Raw genomic sequence first — 19,639 nt, forward strand, 5'->3', positions numbered from 1 at the left:
TCCTACATTGTTTCACTGGTTAAAAAATCTCATTTCGAATTCCACACAGGTACAAATGCTCCCTGAAAATATAGCCCCTCCGTAATACACTCATATGATATTTCAGTTCTCATAATGTTGAGCCCAGAGTCATCGAGCCTGGAAATTGCCCATGGAGAATTCTTGTTCGCCTGGCTATTATATGTGCCACATCCTATCCAGGACTTTGTGAAGATCTTCTTCCCTGATTGGCCAATTCCCCTCTCCCAGACACTGACATTTCAGCTATCAGACTGCCTTCGGTCACAGGGAAAGAAATCGAGCGCACCCTCCTCTTCAAATACTGTCAGGCGAGAATTTGTTCCCGATACTCCCACACCACTACCACCACCACCAGGCCCCCACCATAGTTGTCCCCGTTGGCAACATTATGCTGTCCTTGATGTTTTATCATTAGTTTGGAAGTGTGTGGTCCCATACTGTGGTCTTATGATGGAAGTGTAGACAGTAAAGGCATAGAGACAGCCAGCCAATTTCCCCTGCTGTGATTCTCATCCAGCAGGGACTTGCTGTCTTTCCCTGAACCACAGACAGACATATAAGTGCTCAAGCTGCTTGGTAACGTTGGGTACCTGGATTGGCCTCCATTTTCTCTTTCTCATTATGTTGTGTGGGGGTTAGTCAGTCCTAAACCATGTAGCCTACTAACAGCAGAATGCTGCTATAGTTTATAATGTGTGTGTATACTGTGGGGCGACTGAACCCCAAATTGCTACAGATGTGCTGGTTGGTACCTTGCATGGCTTCCGCCGCAATCGGTGTATGAATGGGTAAATGGGTGAATGTAATGCACATGAATGTAAAGCGCCTTGGATAAAGGCGCTTTATAAATATATATACACCGGTATACTGTATATATACACACAACATACTGTGTGTGTGTGTGTGTGTGTGTGTGTGTGTGTGTGTGTGTGTGTGTGTGTGTGTGTGTGTGTGTGTCTGCACGTGCGTGCGTGCATCAAAACCAAACACTAATGCACCCTAAAATATGACACTACTAATATTTGAACGTATTGTACACTGATAGCTACACTTACTTGCACCTCATCTTCAGTGACCGTTGTCTCTTTTTCTTAACTCTTGTCTTTCCTTATTTCTTATACATGTTCTTTTTTTTATTTTTTTTATTTTCCCCATCTAGATGCTCCCACTACTATCCCCACACCCACCACCAATCCCGACAACATCCAAGGTACTGTATGCCCCCACTACTGTCCCTCTCGCCAATCATTTGTGTGTGTGTGTGTGTGAGCGTGTGCCTGTGGCGTGTGCACGTGATGGTGTGTGTGCATGCACGTGCGTGTGTGTGTGTGTGTGTGTGTGTGTAATCAGGTATGCGCATGCAGAGATTCTATGAGAGACTGCAGAGAGCCAGCCTTAATCAGACAGTCGCGGACAGCCAGCCCTAGGCTGTCAGGGACACCTGTCATGGCCCCTTTCCTCTCACACGTTTGATCTGGAAAAATGTAGCCACTCTGCTTTGCTGCTCAGCTATCTTATCAGCATCTGCAGCCGTATCTCAACCGGTCCATCCGTCATATTATAATTCCCTTTACATCTCCCCCTACATACAAATGCCAGTCACATAATAACATCTTTGCAGGTCTGAGAACATCAATAACTATTTTCTCAGAGATCTATGAAACAAATGAAAGGCAGTTAATGTGCAGTGTATCTTTTTTTTATCTCACATTGAAGCACAATAATGTTGTACCTCGATTCAGCTCACACCTACAATAATAATTCAAAATGAATCATAAATATAAAAAGCACCATTATTCCAACAGCACCGCTTAAGATCAACAAAGTGGCAGACCTGGTTGTTGACATTTGAATATGTCTTTAACGTCCATACCAGTCTGTACGCAAGTTCATGTAGTGTACTGTATAATTGAGAAAATCTGGTAAAGTAAAAAGAATAAACATCATTCACTGCCATTATTTCACATTGAAATAGCATGGGAAAAACTCTACGAGACTTTGAAGTTGCCAGTTATAGGCAATTCGCGCTTTTGTAAAATCAGTATGGCGTTTTAAGTTATGCAAAATCACTGTATTACTCTACAGTAATATAGCTGTTTAGCACCATTTTAATATGCCCAGAAAAACAGCTCCTTACAAGCGCTGCATTTCAATGTCAAATTATAGTCTAAAGAAGGCTTTTAACAATACAATGAGTTAATGCTGAAAACAGGCACATTCTATAATGTTTCTTAATAGCGACGAAACATAAACAATATCTAATAAATAAGTAATTTGGGATCCAAACTATGCGCCAGATTTTAACAAAAACAAAAATAGGCTACTAACACCAGTATGGTCCTTTGACTTGACATTTACATGGCAATGTCCATTCATTGTATGTACTAGAACAGCCGACCGGCTGGTAACAAATCTATGCCTACAGGCTACAGCTTTGAAAACCAATCCTGATACCATGAAAAATTCCATCCAGTTCTAACCCCTACATCAAATGTATATGTCACCAGATGTTAGTAGGCGGAGATCTCCGATCGTCTGACTAATAGTGCCTCAGTACTGTGAGTAGGGGGTAATAGGAATGAGAATGTCACCAACAATCAAGATACTGGGTATATTCTGACCACAACCAGAGCATCCCTTTCCTCCAGCTCAGCCAGTCAGAGGATGTCTCCTCGCCATTGCGATGCACTGTGAGCTCACACTGGGCACAATAAATACGCTGTACAGTGCATTGCTGAAATTTGGCGGAAGTAGGAGTAGCGGGATTTTGGCGGAAGCACAGCTCAAGGAAATGATGTTGACAGTTTACAAATCTGTTGTGATTGGTCAAAACAAATATCCGGGGGATATACATCTGACGGATGTTCCGGACCGACACTTCTACCTTATATTGTGACCAGGCTTTTCTCTTCGCAGATGAGTAAGCCTGGGACCGAGGCTACTGTGAGCTTGTAGATCTGCTATTTTCACTACTGTTTTGCGACTTGTACGATGAAGCAGAGCATTCATTTATGAAAACAACAAATTGAAAAATGAGGTTTCTGCCCGACAGCAACGATATGCTAGAGAAAAGCTGGATACTTGTTAAAATATGTATGACAGATGTCATTATGACAAAACTCTTGTCATACATATCTTTTCTATATATATATATTTTTTACCCCATTTTTCTGCCCAATTTTGTCATTATGCCGACTGAGTCCTCCCCACACACATTTCTGTGCCGTCACTGCCTTTACCACAGCGCCACCCAAGCACCATATAGCATTTGTGGGTTGTGGCAACATCAGAAAAAATATAAGCAAGCAATTAGTAAACTATTACGAGTAACAGTAACAACAGAGTTGGAAAACTTACATGTGTTCTATAAGCATTCAGAGTTACACAGCACTGCAGCTTCCTCTGTTTCCTTACCATAATAATTTATGGTAAGGAAAAGGCAGGCTTGAAAGAGGATTTATGGTGATTTATGAGCTACATGCTGGGAGGATGTAATTGAGCTTTCTTGCAGTTCACTACTTTTCTAAATACCTTGTCACAGGGGCAATGTTAACCTGGCCTGCAATGGATCGCTTTCCACTATACTACCCTAATCAGCATAACTGCACAGTGTGGCATTTTGCTCTTCCCACAAAGGACACACTGACACTGCACACTGTACTTTCTCGTTCCTTATAACCACTTGGTCCTGTAAGTTGCTGGCACCATCAGCAGAGGGCTGTCATCGTAGAGGTGACTGTTTTCAAGACCTGTGTGATCATGAAATCTCTGCTTCATTGAGGCATATAGTTCTATAGTGAAACTGCAAAGGGTTTCTTCCACCTGAATGAACAGGCACATCTTCCAAGTTCTCACTCAGTGATCCACACTAGCTGCAGGTCCTGCATGTGGTATGTACTTGTGCGTTTCAGTGAAAGTTGTTGTGTTGTACACTGCTTTCTTTTCTTTCGTCTTGGAGTTAATATGGAATATAGCTTTTAATGTACAATGTGATCCTTTCACAGTCCGTAGAATTTTCACTTGATAGGCTTTCTTTAGCCCTTCTTGGTGTAGCCTAGCAACTGGTGTAAAAGAGCAGCTCTCTTAGACTTAACGGTGGTTTTCTAGTAAGTAGGAGAAAATGCCACGGTAAGCTGTTCATCTCCCATTTAGTTGCATCTGTCATTTTGGAATTAAAGGATGTTTTCTAAGATTTTAGTTTGTATTAACAAGGAGAAGACAAGTAGATTCTGTAACAATCATTTATGTGCTTAAAGTTCTCATTGTTTTGTTTTAATGGTCAATAACAATTGTAAAATACAATAGCAATGTTGACCGACATATATTTCAATCACTGAACTTTAATATTTTATCCAGTTACCTTGAATTAAATAGAAATCTTTTGCTATTGTGTTTTTGATCAGTTATTACGTGCTGTATGCAACCCCTTTCTGAATGTGGCTGTGCTGTAGTATATTGCATTATAATTGATTGAGCATTTAAGTCCATGATTTATTCTGACCCCTCCCCAAAAAGTGCTATCTGTCCTGACCCCTTATTATGGACTTGGATGGTTTTTTGCCTCAACACTTCAGTATACCATCACATAAAATATGTAGGCTATGCCATATATCTATGACATGTTTTGCTGCCAAAAAAGAAAGAAAAAAGCTAAAGAAGTTGTGTTAGTGGTTAGTATTGTGCCAGCAGTCATGTTTTCATTGGGCCGAGGATCTAGGATGTAGCCTGATTCTCCAGCTCATGGGGAATAAAGGGAGCCTATAGCTATAAAGCTCCAGCTCGTCAGAAGCTCAGATGTGATCCGAAGCAGGGACATCATATCCCGGTTAAGCCTCACGTAACCCCATCACCCTTCCTGGCAACAGGAGGCGAGGATAAGATATGTGTACAGTATGATTGTCTGGACTGGACTGGAAGGGGCATTATGGATCTTCAGATCTTAGGCTACAAGAAATAATTGCTGTTAAGATACATCAGGTACTTGTATGTATATATCCTAAAACTCCAATTGCCAGAAAAAGGTCAACATTTGAATGACCAATTTTAAATTTCTTTTGCTTTCAAAGAATGTTCCTAGAAGCTTTGTAGACAGGCAAATCGACCAATGACAAAGCTTCTAGGAAAATCTTTGAATGCAGATTGTGGCCCCTAAATGTGTCAGAGAGACAAAAAAAATTTGGGAGCGATTTTCCCATTGCTGGCTGTCTGAATACCAACAAGCAGTCCTCATCCTTGTGCTGCCAATGCACAAGGATGTGCCCGGAAAACAATGAAAGACATTAAGCATCTGTGTGTGGCCCACATAATATGCACTTCAGAATAATGCCCCGAACTGGGATCAGACACCGGACAACCATGCTAGCAACCCGCTGCGCAATTAGAGATGAGCTCGATTGGCGGAGCAGTTTTGGGCGGGTTGCTTACTTGCTACAATACCCCCTCCTTTCGTTAAGCGTGCCCTTGCGCTTATTGGCTAAGTGTGTCCTCACTATAAGTGCTTCACAGTGCTGAACGTAATCGACGCAGAAAGCACTGAGCAACGGAGGGGGAGAGAAATTTCGCGCATCCAGTCCGTCCATCCCTTATGTCGTCCGTCAACCTGGGAACAACCCCCAATCCAACGCAATGCAAGCAGTGTTCGTAGATGCAAGCAGAGAAAAGTACCCCTGGCGACCTTTGGCAGCAGAGCAAGGCTTTTTTTCCCCTCCTCTGCTCCTAGCTCCTATTTTGTCAAAAGCCTTCAGTCACAGTGTTGCAAACTTGCATATCATCGAGGCTACTATTTTGACAGCCATCTAGTGGATTAATAGTTAATTGCACATTATAGACCCATGCAAGTCAACAATAGCGACGCAACTCAACAATAGCAACGCAGGGGACTCTGTATGGACACTAATAACCTTGCATGTATTGTGTGTTTTCTCTCACCCCCAACTCAAGCCAAAACGGACTCTGTCGAGGCCTTTAGCTGTCACCCCAAGCAAAAACAGCGCTCCCCTTCTGACACCATGCTGGTGGGTCTTTTGTGGGGTTGCTACAGAATGGTCTTTATTGCCAGTATGGTCTTTATTGATAGATTAACATTCCCACACACTGTGGCTGTGCAGTATATAGAGTATACACTTAAATGATGAGTTGGTTGTAGAGTAGGTGATACCCTAGTTATCAATTGCAGTATGAACTGTTGCAATTTCCAAATCAGAGAAGCTGCCGTTATTGCATAAGAGAGAGAGAGAGGGGGGGGGACGTTCAAACTGGACATCTGAACAATGTAATGCATGGTTCACATAAACGTACACAAGCTGAAGAAAAAACAAGACATAGGCATACAGTAGGCCTCTAATTTGAGGCACTTGACACTGTAATAACGCTGCACTATATTCAAGAGTTCCACTAAGGATCTAACAAAATCTCCCATCTGTATTGTGAGCCTAAACTGTTGTTGTGGATGTAGAGTTCTTGATGTTCCGCTGACATTGTGCAAGTTTGATTCATTACAGCTACTAGACCTGTACGTGCCCGTTGGCCACCGGCCAACGGGCAACGATGCAACTATATATATATATATTATAACCATCGTCATATTTAGACACGTAGACAAGTCAGAGTCCAGCTGGAAGTAATCAGAGCTGACCGTACCAAAGATGAATTGCAGATGGCAAAGACAAAGTACAACATGACAAAACAAGAGGATGTGATGAGCAGTATAACTGGCATATTTATCTACTGTGAGTCATTAAACAATTTGTCAACACACAAATGTAGGTGATCTACAAGCTCAAGCTCATAGGTGATCTACAAGCTCATAGCGCGGCACCAAGTGCCACGCTACGAGCTTGTAGGTCTGCTATTTTTGAAAAATCGTGAAAATGTGGCGCAAATCATTGAGTATATATTCTTTCAGAGCGAACGTTTTTAACTCAAATGTTTGCTTCTGGTGGGGGTCAGTTTTTTTAGGGCCCTTGACATGAAAAGGCTGTTTTGAGAACGACTGACAAAACATATGGTTTTTCAGAAAACTGTCAGGATTTAGAACACGTCTCCTCTCAAATTACACCCCCCATGGTGCCCGCTGGACGCAGCTTCCACTTTGAAAACCTGTGCCCCGGCCATTATACCGTCAGCCTGGACCACACTGACATACCAACACCATTTAGAGCCATTAGGCGACCAAATTCAGCACTTATAACTGGAACATTGAATGACTCGGGGCTCCTGGTGGCATAACTGTGCTTCAAATGGAAAATGGGGGAGAGAGCCAGGAAATACAAAGTGGCAACTTGTGACAATGATCAACTGACAGAGAAAAACGCTATAATGTTACTGCTACTGAATTAGTTACATTTTCGCTAGAAACAGACTGTATCATAATGAGGGACTGACTGTTGCAAACGATACAGAGACACCTCCCTGACAATAACGCAGAGACAGCTTGTTTATTTTTTGACCACAGCGCTTATAGTAGACGATATTAAGATCACTCCATGTTATTCTCCATAGAGAAATTACTTCCGCAAACCAGGGGAATCGAAGGGATGAGCGAGTTACGTCAGGTCTTCTAACCAGCAAACAAGTTATGTCCCTCTTCCGCTTTATTTTGAGAACTATTTTGGCTGAATTGGATGCACAGAACAATATTGAAATGGAAAAATAAAATGCCATAAAAGCAGGGTTCTTATGTGTAGGTCCCTCTATTGGTGCAGAATTGAATTGAATTGTCATAATATTATCTTCCAAAGCAGCTCAATTGTGCTGAATATTAACAACCACTCTCAAACTAGAGCCACAGAGTCTAATAACACATTGCCTCCCTGACCAAAGTTTGGCCATTAATAGCAAGTAATTACTGTAGGTGTGTAGGTCAACAAATCACTAGCTTCAGTGCAATTTGTGGTGTGTTTTTGCTCTCTGCTGCACAACAAGTTATTACGTTAATTGCCGTTTTGTGGTAAGTAGGCTACCGGCCATCTTTGTGTGATGTCATCCATGTTGATAAAACGTATGTGAAAGTCAGTGGTAAAAGCAATACATTTTATATTATAATTTGAAGCCTGATGATGAGGCTCTACAGAATTAATTTGGTAAATAGAGCACACCGAGAACTAACCCATACAACAAAACAATACAGTGGAATAGTCTTTTAACATGATGCTGGGCTGGGGTGGAAGAAACCTCCCTTTCTCCTGAGGCCAATTAAATTGTCACATTAAAATATGTTCAATTTGAAGATAGTTGAAAGAATTACAAAAGGCAAAAGGAGAGAAACCCCAGTGTATTTCAAGTATGTATATAAATAAATCGAGAGGGGGGTAATTACTCTTAATTCCTCAAATGGTGTACTTAAAATGTTAATGATACACGTGAGGGTAAGGTTTTCTAGTAGTAGTAAACGTATAATGGATGTTATATTGAAAAAATAAGCTCGCACTGTAGCAATCTTTGTCAAAGTCAATAGTTTACAGCAGTGTTTCCCAAAGTTTTTCAGGTCAAGGACCCCCAAATTGACACTGATTAGCCTGCGTACCCCCATTTGAAAAAGTATGCCAGGGACCCCCTAAAACAGAAGATTTGTACGGCTCTAGGAGCCAATTTGATGTTCATTAGGCTACGGACCTCCATTTAATGGCATTTCTATCACTGAGACCCCAATTTATATTGTAAAATCAATGTTAATTTAACTCTGAGAGTGTGGACCCACTGGACCCGTTAGGCTCCATTTAGTTCCATTTGTTACAGACCCATAAGGGTCCATTTCCAAACTATCATTTAGCTGGGGACCCCCTGGAACTCCCTCAAGGATTCACTTTGGGAACCACTGGTTTACAGAGAGATAGGCTTGAATCCTGCCAATATCTGACGTTTGTTTGCTGAGGAAAGCAGCACAATAGAGTAACTTCTTTGTCCCTCTTGCAACTGTATTATTAATTCATCCCTCAAGCATCATCTGGCATGAAATCATATGCTTGCAGCTTCTGTTTAAATACAAGTTTGAACATAGCATATACATGTTGAAACTATGTAAACAGGGTGGTGTACTTACTGGAGGTGTGCGTGTGTGTTGTCTTGCATTGTCTTTTGGGGAAATGTAGGCTGTCTGAAGTGTTTCATATTTGATTCACTGCATGTTTGATATATTTGTCAAAACTCAAAATTGCACGCACACACACACGACGGTGCGCAAGGCACTGGTCCCCCCGGAGACTCCCGGTGGTCCGTGGCCGGGCGTGGGCACTCTCGGCCGGGCAGAGGACCCAGGGTGATGCCCCTGGTCCCTGCCTGGCTGTCAGTGTCTGTGCCTGGGGCATGGAGGTCTGGGTACATGTGTATAAGGCATCATAATGTTCATAATGGTGATGGTTTTTATTTGTATTTACAAATGTATCCCTGCATGTAGATCTGCATGGGAGGCAGGAGGGAGCCGACAGGAGGTTAGAATAGTAATAAAGCAGTTACAGAAAGTTTGCCAACTCAATCCCTGGGAACGGCATGAGGGGAAGGAGTGCAGGAATGTTGGCCTCTGGTGGGCTGACAGAACCGACCAACTAATGGGACTGGCCTCTGGTGGGCTGACAGAACCAGCCTCTGGTGGGCTGACAGAACCGACCAACTAATGGGACTCCAGAGGAGACCAACTCATTTGGAAGCGTCACACTAATAGCAGAGCGACCCCACTAGGGGTGAACAGTTTTGGAAGAATATCCATTTGTGAATTTTCAGACCAATATTGTGATAATGTACAATTTTATATTCACCGTTTACACTGTAAACAGTGAATATAAAACTGTACATTATCACAATACTTTTTATTTACAGCATGGCTCTTCAACAGGGGGTCTGGGACACCTAAGCCTAAGGGGTCCTCAGAGTTGCTACAGATAAATCTTTGTGTGATCTTTCTGAGGGGGAAAATAGCAGTACTAGAAGCCTGCAATGCATTGTGAGCTTGTAGATCTGCTATTTTCAGAGCTCTGGTTCAGAGGGAAAAAGAGAAGACCTCCAAGTACAGAGCCAATGGTCAAGTATTGAGCACAGTTGTTGATTTAAGCACAGCGGATTCTAATTACGGTAACAGGTCAGGTGGTCACCAAAACCGTCTGGGCATTAAAAAAAAAAAGATTGTGGTGGACACGAATCTTAATTCACACACCCTGTGTGCGTGCGTGCTTGCGTGTGTGCGTGCGTGCCCTGAATGCGACCCAATCAGCTGCAGGGGTCAATGGGTCATACTCAGACATACTGTACAGAGACATTAAATGTAAAGATCTATACACATCTATGTACATGTATCAGGGCTCTGTAACATTTTTTGTGTGCCATATCAACATTAATTTTAATGATCAAAACTTCCAAAAGTCGGAGTTCAGAATTAAAATGAATGTAGAAATAATGTGCAGGATGCAATTACATAGAAATGTGAGGCACATTTATTTGACTAGAAAATCAAACCAAAAATCCTCTCTCTCACCAGTGTGCCAGTGATCACCCTCTTTGGTGCCTAAGGTCGCCGACCCCTGCTCTATATTGTCTCAGCGTCTCTCCTTTAATGAACAGGACAACTCAAGAATGGATGGAATAGATATTTATTGAATATAAAATGAGAAATATATTTATTATAGTTTGGCGATGAATTGGATCTGCTTTTTAGGTACAGAGATCAAGCGCATCAGTCCCGATATATAAATATTTTAATGTTTTTTCATTTAGACATTTAAATAATAATACAAATATCTCTCTAGATTGACCAAAACGTTTCGGAAGTATACTTTATAGAATTATGTGATTCTGAAAACTGTAATCCGAAAAAGACCATCACCGTGTTTTCACACGGTTTAAAATTCATTGAAAACCCAAAGCACTTAATCCTCGTAGCAGGACTGAGATTTCTGTTAGAATGTGAGAACCTTGTTGTGAAAAGAGAGCGAGGCTGCACCAAAAAAGGACCTCAAAAGACAGCAGTGCTGGCTTTTGGGTAGAGGTCCTTTTTTGTCGATCTCCTTAGAAAGGTGCAGTGAAGTGCAGACTTACTCTTCTACAGCACTTTAGCTTGTTTGTTTAATCACCACACAAACCCTAGTGGCCCTATCCTGGGCAGGTCGTTGTAGGTGTGAGCGCGCGCGTGTGTGTGTGTGTGTGGGGGGGGGATGTACATAGGCTCATTAGGTCCAGGCCGGGCACTGCACTCATGTGAAACGCGTGTGTTGAAATCCTCGAGTTACGTGGATTACACACTCACACTCACACTCTCGCTCCCGAGATCAACAATGTTCAACAGATTACCCGTTGCCTTTGCAAACTGCTACTGAAACAAACGTTTGCAATTCAGTGCTATCGAATGACTATTGATAATTAATGCTTGACCACATTTTATAGCAACCTCCACCTTCACTAACCACTGCCTGGAAAAGGAAAATGTAAAGGAACCATGTCTGTGAATGTGTTCCTCCATCAATGCAAGAGAAGAATCGTTTCAATTGCATGCAATTGCATCTGTAAATTGAAGTGTGTGTGTGTGTGTGTGTGTGTGTGTGTGTGTGTGTGTGTGTGTCTTTGCACGCGTTGTGTGATGTGTTTTGAGTGTTTCACACATGCATGCAAGATTGAGTGGTAGAAAAGAAACATTATGCCATCATCATCATCCTCCACCTCCTCCTCCTCCTCCTCTGATAGTGGCACTGCAGTAGGCCTAGTAGCAGTAAGGGCAACCATAACTGAGCGGGTAGAGAGGCAGCCTGAGAAACAGAAGGTCCCCAAATCACGTCCCAGCTCCGGTCTATGTATCAAAGAGTCCCTGAGCAAGACATGTAGCCCCTAACTGCTCATTGAGTGCTGTACTAATAGCGCTCACTGCTCCTAGTAGTTATAGGATGGGTAAATGCAGAGGACAAATTTCACGTAGTGCAAATACACAGCGACAAAAACTACACCAAAGTGGGAACCAAATTATGTCCTTAATGGCACTTAATGTAGGAACCCGTGCACATACACACACAGACACACACGCATGTGTATATTCATGTGAGTGCTCATTGCTCATGTAGGCCTACAGTAGTACAGTAGTTAATATGTCCAAAACTGGCAAAGAATAGGCAGCTGGCTGCTAGTCTGACAGTATGTCTGATTCTTGCAGGGCCTGCACTGCAATTAGTCATTGTTGTACAGAGTAGAGACAGCTAGGAGGAACCATAAAGCATGTGGCAACGTAGTTCAGTGGAGTAGATCTCACCGCGGGACAGAGTCGTGAATCGGTTGCAAATCCTCTTTATTTCCCCATAAATCCCCACGGCTGTGCACATCCTGTCGGGACTGAGGTGTGGGCATGTCAACACGCCTTGCACAGTGAGCAGCGCTGTGTCAGGACTATGGAGACTAGATATCCACAGAAATGCAGTTTAAGATTTAAGGATATGAAGGCTGTTGTATAATTAGCTTTTAATTGAAAACTGATAGTTCTAGTTGCAGTTGCACTCTTACCACAACAACTAAACATTGTGGGCATTTAACTGGAAATGTATTGATACCTTTAGAACCTCTCACAGACTTAATGTTATTCATGTTGATTAAGTGAGAAGCAGGTTTTTTTAATGTTTTTATTTCAATGAATCGACATAAAATAATTTGGATGGATTTTATATAATCGACTAAATCGATTAGACTGATTAACCACTCATTTTTGATCTGAAGTAAGTCATATCTCCCAGCCCTGCTAGAGGTTGATGAATGTACATCATCAATAAACACGAGGGCCCCACGAAACATAACACTGTTACAGAAGCCACAGATAGATGCATTCAGTGTTTCTGCTGCGGGTAACTGTTTTAGCAACTGAAAAGCCAATCTTAAGACTTCTTAAAATCAGATTCATTGACACATCAGATCATATTTTACAGGGTATGTCCTCAGGGTCTGCGGTGTGTGTGTGTGTGTGTGTGTGTGTGTGTGTGTGTGTGTGTGTGTGTGTGTGTGTGTGTGTGTGTGTGTTCGTGTTTCATTAGCACCACCGCCAGGTGCTAATACTGGCACAAAGCAAAGACCACTCATCCACAAGTTCACCACATCTTTCTGTTGACTGTGTGCGTGCGTGCACTACTGTACTGTATGTCTGTCTGTCACACATGTCGTACAGTAAACAGATTAAAAGTTAATTTTGCACTGTAAAGAAAATCTGCACCCACCATTTGTCTTTTATCAAAATGTTCAAGTTCAGAGCATGATTTGAGAGATTGATGGAGAATTGAGCTGCTCTCTCGTGCAGCAAAGACCAGCACATTCTCTCCCCTCCCCTCTGTCACTCTAAAGTGCACAGATATGGGCTATTGATAAATGCTTTTGAACTATTCAGAGGCTAGAGAGTAGAGACTTTAAAGTCTTCAAATTGTGCCTCATTCTTTTGTGGTGGACAGATAAATCTGGCTAAATGGTGGACAATGACAGTCTTTGACACCTGAGGCTGCAACGTATTTCTTTGTGTGGAGACACTGCGCTCCGATTTATCTCCAGTTTTCTGTCTACTTCTGATGATTGAAGTCGAGAATGTCTAGATATTGCCTCTTATAGCACAATGTATTACAGTTTTGTGGACTCTCTGTTTAAATTGTAGAAGCTGTCTAGTGGATCATTGTAATAGATCTGCCTTAAACCATTTCCCAAAGCCACCCATTTGCAGGAGCTCAGGTTATGGTATTTAGCTCCCAATTTAGTTAATTCAGTATGGAGGTTTTCTTTGGGAATGCCATGGTTTTTTGCATTTATTTATATTAGACATTAGACATTAAAAACAGATCACAGTCTTGTATTGCAGTGTAAAACTGTGCTATGAAATTAAAATGGATGAAATTCATAGCCAAAGAACACAAAAGAGATCTGGATCAAAGAGCCCTATACTGTTCTTTCCACTCGACAGCAGCATTACACATTCTGTTCAGTTGAGGCACCATTCAGAGCATTATCAGCCCGATGTGGATTGAAGCATCCATTTGAAGTATTATTGGTAACTGTACTGTACATGCTGTATGACATGCACATATTGAATGGTACCATTATATATAAGAACTCAAAAGTGCTCTACAGCTACAATGAATAATGTTAATGTTATTCTCTACAGACCATCTGAAATGAATATTCTATTCTAGATGGTCTAGCCATCAATTAGGGACTTAGGGAATGAACATGCATTCATTTATTTCTATAACTTTATTCTTGTATTTATTGAGACTGCAGGTCGCATTTACTATGAAATCGTGGTTGGTTGGTCACCCCAGGGCCCAGGCATGTTGCATCACGTGACATCATCAGGGATGGAGATCCCTGATGTCATCAATATTAAGCCCATACATGGGAATGCCCATATATAGAGATCCCTGATGTCATCAATATTGTCCAGTAACTCTACATCTGATCTCAATCCTCAAACCCTTAGATCTCCATATATGGAGCCGACCTGTTCTGACATTCCATTATGTTGATCCTTCCTCATCCATCCTTCCTCTTCGATGTCTCCCTTTTGACTGATACACATGCCCATTTAGACTCTAGACGGGCCTGCCCAAACGTGCCCGGCAGCCGGCGAAAACTAGAGCTCTCAACAGGCCCGAAAATGAAGTCCAGGCCCTAACTGGGCCCTCATCAAACCCTATACACTAGTTCTGCGTGGGCCGGCCCGTTGGCCGCAGGTCCCGCGGGGCAGGTGGACGGGTCAAGGTTTTCAGCGCAATTATCGGGCGGGGCGGGGCCCCCTCCCAAAAAAGGAGAAAAAAAGCATTCCGGTGCCCTCCTGTGTCTACTGTCTTCTACTCCTGCTGAAACAATCAGCTTGTTCTGTTGTTCATCAATGTGTTGCTTATGAAAGGGCGCTTTAGCCCCTGCCCTTTTGACCATTGGAGAAAAGTGCCCTCTCTGTTCGGAGGCTCTGAAGCTGACCGCCATCAGCGCAATGAGCACATCTGCACCAAATCTTTCTTAATTGAGTGCAGTGCTATTCAGGTGTGCACAGTGCGCACACACAGAATTATAGCAGATCTACAAGCTCACAACACGCCGCAGGCGACGCGTTGTGAGCTTGTAGAGAGGCTCTCGTGTCTCTCTCTCTCTCATAACGAGCGACCTCCGCTGTGTTTTTCATACAGTAGTCCAATGTTTCCAACCACACAAACTTTCTGACTGACAGGAATGCAATTATGTGATCCTTAATAACCAGTAATTTGGGCTACAGGGCAGACTGGTTGGGTCATTTCCTAGTGTTTAAAATTAGATATTCCTCTAAATCTGGATAAAAATGTAAAATAAATATAAAAGGTGCCTCGAATTCCAGCTGCCTGCCCTTCAAATTCCCTCTGCACGTCCCTGCCCCCTCCCTCCCCTCTTTCTCTCCAAAGCAATTGAATGGACTGGACTTGCTGGGTGTTGAAAAGCCAATCGTTATAGGCTACTTTTTGTTTTCGCGGGCCGCGTGCGGCAGCCGACCTGCACATCACTACTATACACTCAAGACACTGCCACCCTTTGATCTCTATATGGAGCTGACCTGACTTTCCATGTGTTGATCTGACCACATTAAACCCTGTAGACTCAAGACACACTATGGCCAGTACAGAATTCATTCCATATGTTGATCTGACCCCCCATGCCAAAGTATTGCTGGCCAAATGGAGACATTTTATTAACCGGTAACCGTCAGGCCTTGCCGGCAAATTAACCGTTGGCCTTTAAGGGAAAAAAATCGCTATTTATATCCATTAAAAAAAGGACAAATAGCCGGCTACAACAGGGGTTTTTGAGTCCCAGTCCACCCCATAGAGTTAGGGTAAACCCGGACGGGGGAATTAGCAGCCATCACAAGCCCACAACGTTACGTGCGTTATCGTGAACACATGCACTGTGACGCACACACTATCGCAGTAGCCATAATAGCTGATCTACAAGCTCACAATGCGTTGCGCTGCTTGTGTTTCGAGACCACAAAATGTAATGAGCGGGTCCATAATGGTTACACCCCCAATGTTAAATTACTGTGTACTTTTTATTATATCAATAATATATAATCCACCACTCGAGCGAGGGGGAAGACAGCTCAGCTACAGATCTTGCATGACCGCCCGGTGAGCTGGAGTTGAAATCTGAAAACTCACCTTCACGTGAATGAGCTTTCATCATACTGTACTCTTGAAAAGATACTGTACAATGTAAGGAGAAAGCCTGCTACTTTTGAAAAGATATGGGGTAGGTTCTTTGAGGTTCAATATCTCCTCTGGGTTGATTGTTTTATTTATATTGTTATTTTTATTTATTTATCTGAGTTGATATTGTCAAATGGTGTTGTGGACAATACAGAGTAATGAGAGCTATGTAGTTTACCTTTCTGGGGGGTGGGTGGGCGGGGGGGTTTGCTGGGTTTTTTTTGCAAAAAAAGAAAATCATGATTCTGTAATTCGTTGTTTTGAATAATTTAAATGTTTTGAATAATATTTGCATTATCATTAAATAAATCTTTAAAAAAAGAGTGAGCTGGAGCGAACGGTGGACTTAATATCTTCAAATTTGAACGCACCTTCAGTTCCCAAGCCTTGAGCCTGGTTTTGGATTTACTCTTGCTTACTCCCCGATATCATAGCGGGGAGGAGGCATATTCACATTGTGTCTGGCATCTAACCCTGTACACTCAAGACACGCTATATGGCCAGTACAGAATTCATTCCATATGTTGATCTGACCCCCCATGCCAAAGCGTCTGCGCTCGCCCAGCAGTCTGCTGTCACTTAGACTGCATGCAGACGTCTGGTTTAGTTTCACAAAAAGGATTCCACTAAAATACTTGAACCTTTGAAGTTTAGCTCGCTGTCTAGGCCATGTACAGTACCTGCACTCAGTACTGTATATAGGCACATGGCAAGCACAAGTGGTGTTGCTTTATAAAATTGTTTAAACTAGACCTGTACGTGCCCATCGCAGTTGGTCACCGGCCTACTTGGGAACGATGCAACTTGGGAACCTAATGATATACGTTGATATATGTTGTCATAGCACCCGTCAGCCGGTGTCCCACATGGAGATCTGTGTATGTGCCTCTGTGCCTGTGTGTATGAAAGGGGATTTGGCAATCAATTCTGCCCACTGGCAGAGCCTGATTGGTTGAGCCTCTATTGGCTGAGGCAGAGGCTGGAAATTGCACAGCTGAAAGGAGTTGGCCTCATTAGGCCCACTGGCAGAGCCTGGCCCAGGTGAAAGGAGTTGGCCTCATTAGGCCCACTGGCAGAGCCTGGCCCAGGTGAAAGGAGTTGGCCTCATTAGGCCCACTGGCAGAGCCTGGCCCAGGTGAAAGGAGTTGGCCTCATTAGGCCCATTGGCAGAGCCTGAGCAGAGCCTTTTGTGGTGGTTCTGGAGAAGCGTGGGTCCGACCGACTCGATACCGGGCACTGCACTCCCTGTGGGGGTGTGGAATGTGTGTGTCGAATGTGAAGTCGGTGGGTCAACCGGTTTGTGATTTCCTATTGTGATAACCTATTTTCTTTTCCAGAAGCTTAGGTTAGGCTAAAATCATTTGCAGTCCTTTGAGCATTGTTGATGTAATGACCCGTTTACAGTGTATTTACTATTCAAGGCCTGTACGTGGCAGTGTTCAATGAGTGAATGGATGAAAGGGCTTATTGATGATAGTTCTTGTTATTGTGACTTTCAGATTCCAGAGCTGGCGAGGGGGCACCACAGAAAATCGACCACGCCGTCATCGGAGGGGTGGTTGCAGTAGTGATGTTCGCCATCCTCTGTGCACTCATAGTTCTTGGACGGTACTTTGCAAGACACAAAGGTAAAAGGCCAACAGTATACTTCAAAATATGACACATAATACAGGTCTGGTTTTTACACTTTTGTTTTGACTACATGTTCTCTCAGTAAAACAGCCCTCCCCCTATCCAAGAGGAGGAACAGTGCACCAAAGCATTATGGGAATTGTAGTCCAGGAAGGAAGTGAGCCCAGTGTACATGACATCATGGACATTGCTAAATATATCTAAAACCACATTACACAGTAAAGACCCCAGACAAGTTTTTTTAAATGTTCTCAGTCATTAACATATCGTTTTTTGCAAAAAGGGTGGAGTGTCCCTTTAAGCAGAGAGTAGAATAGGGAGGGACAATGGGCCTCATTCAAGAAGCGATATAAGAACAAATTCTCTTTTTTTGTTCTGATCTTGGATTAAACAAAGCTTTCTTATTTTTGTTTTTCACTTATGCAAGAACACATTTATGAATGGTCGAGAGCACTCTTACTGAGATAAGAGAAAACACTTATCTCTTATCTCGATATCATTTGATAATAGTAATTTGATTGGATTATTAAAATCACGAGCAATTTTTTTTTTTACTATTGGTCCATTGATCCCAATAATAACTAGTATAAACCCCTGGATGATAATGAATGTGTTCAGCCCCTTTTTAATTTCAGTTATGTGCACTTTAAAAGCATGATTTATACTTCACTGCACGGTGTTGAGCAGTGAAATTTCAAATTGGGGGTTGGCAGAATTTGTGACCATGAACCCTCGCACTACTAATTTGTATCTCTTCCTGTTCAGGCACCTACTTCACGCATGAGGCCAAAGGGGCAGACGACGCAGCGGACGCAGATACTGCCATTATCAACGCAGAGGGCGGGCACAACACCTCGGATGAGAAGAAGGAATATTACATATAATCCGGAGAGGCCAGGAGAGGGGTGGTGGGAGGACCTGTAGGATCGCTAGATCTAACTGAGTGGGTGGGTGGTGTGTGGGGGCTGTGGGTGTGGGCGGGCGGGTGGGTGGGGGTGTTACAAACGGAGCGTGGAACTTGTGTGGTAGCGGGGCACAGAGCTGAGAAGAAGGAATGAAGATGTAGTGGACCAGAGGACTAGAACCAAGCTTTGCGGTGTGAAATGTCATCGGTTCTCCTATCTTCAACCCTTCCTGGACTGCTGGGGCCGATCTGTACAGTTCAATTATTTTACAGACAATTTTGTGCCTTGTTCTATTTCTTTAGTTGTGGGTTTTCTTTTCTTTTTTTCCTTTTCTTTCCCATGCGTGTCGACTTTGTCTGTGTCCTCCACCTGATCCTTTCAGTTGGCTTTTCGAAGACAAAATGGCATGGTGTGTCTGTGTGCTTCAGCTTGCCAATAGCTATTGTACGAGGGCTCATAGAAGCACTACCTACCGGAAACCACTGGGTCCATGCTGTGCATTTCGGTATTTTCAGAAACAAAATCAACAAACACTTTTCTCAAAATCAGACATTCCTGCCAATTCTAAATCTGCAATCCCTCGATTCTGTACATAGATGCCTGTCTTGATTGTATTGGATTGATGTGGCTCACCTGGATCTTTGAGATCAGGTTCGGTTATGTGGAGACTTATTTAACCATCTTCATCCCCAAATTCATCACATCGCGTAAAGTGAAGTACCATGGATGTCTGTGCTCCTAACAGCAAGCAACACCTGGGGCCATTATGTATCCAATTTTTTACACTAATGCGTCACACACACGTTGTTCTGCGTTTCCCCATGCAGACATTTTCTGTCAGATGTAGCTGTATGAAAAAACATGTGCACCCGTTTTCAGTGTGATTCATGCACATATCCACTCCAGACA

At 42.9% G+C, this 19,639-nt stretch overlaps 1 protein-coding gene across 3 annotated transcripts in view; it reads left to right on the top strand.

Annotated features, from left to right (window-relative positions):
* cadm1b (cell adhesion molecule 1b) overlaps positions 1 to 18,762 on the top strand; it is a gene marked incomplete at its 5' end in the record, with an annotated part of 137,624 nt that extends 118,862 nt beyond the window's left edge. For 2 of the 3 annotated variants that reach the window (XM_080771830.1, XM_080771831.1), the window contains 3 exons: positions 1,181 to 1,231; positions 17,693 to 17,821; positions 18,591 to 18,762. In XM_080771830.1, coding sequence (XP_080627956.1) covers positions 1,181 to 1,231; positions 17,693 to 17,821; positions 18,591 to 18,709 — 299 coding nt within the window. In that variant the 3' untranslated portion in view covers positions 18,710 to 18,762. The remainder of the gene's footprint in view (positions 1 to 1,180; positions 1,232 to 17,692; positions 17,822 to 18,590) is intronic. The other variant, XM_080771832.1, reaches the window with a different exon arrangement.
* Between the last annotated feature and the right edge of the window lie 877 nt (positions 18,763 to 19,639).

This window comes from Protomyctophum bolini (genome assembly GCF_963924005.1).
Source record: "Protomyctophum bolini genome assembly, chromosome: 9".
Classification (NCBI taxonomy): Eukaryota; Metazoa; Chordata; class Actinopteri; order Myctophiformes; family Myctophidae; genus Protomyctophum; species Protomyctophum bolini.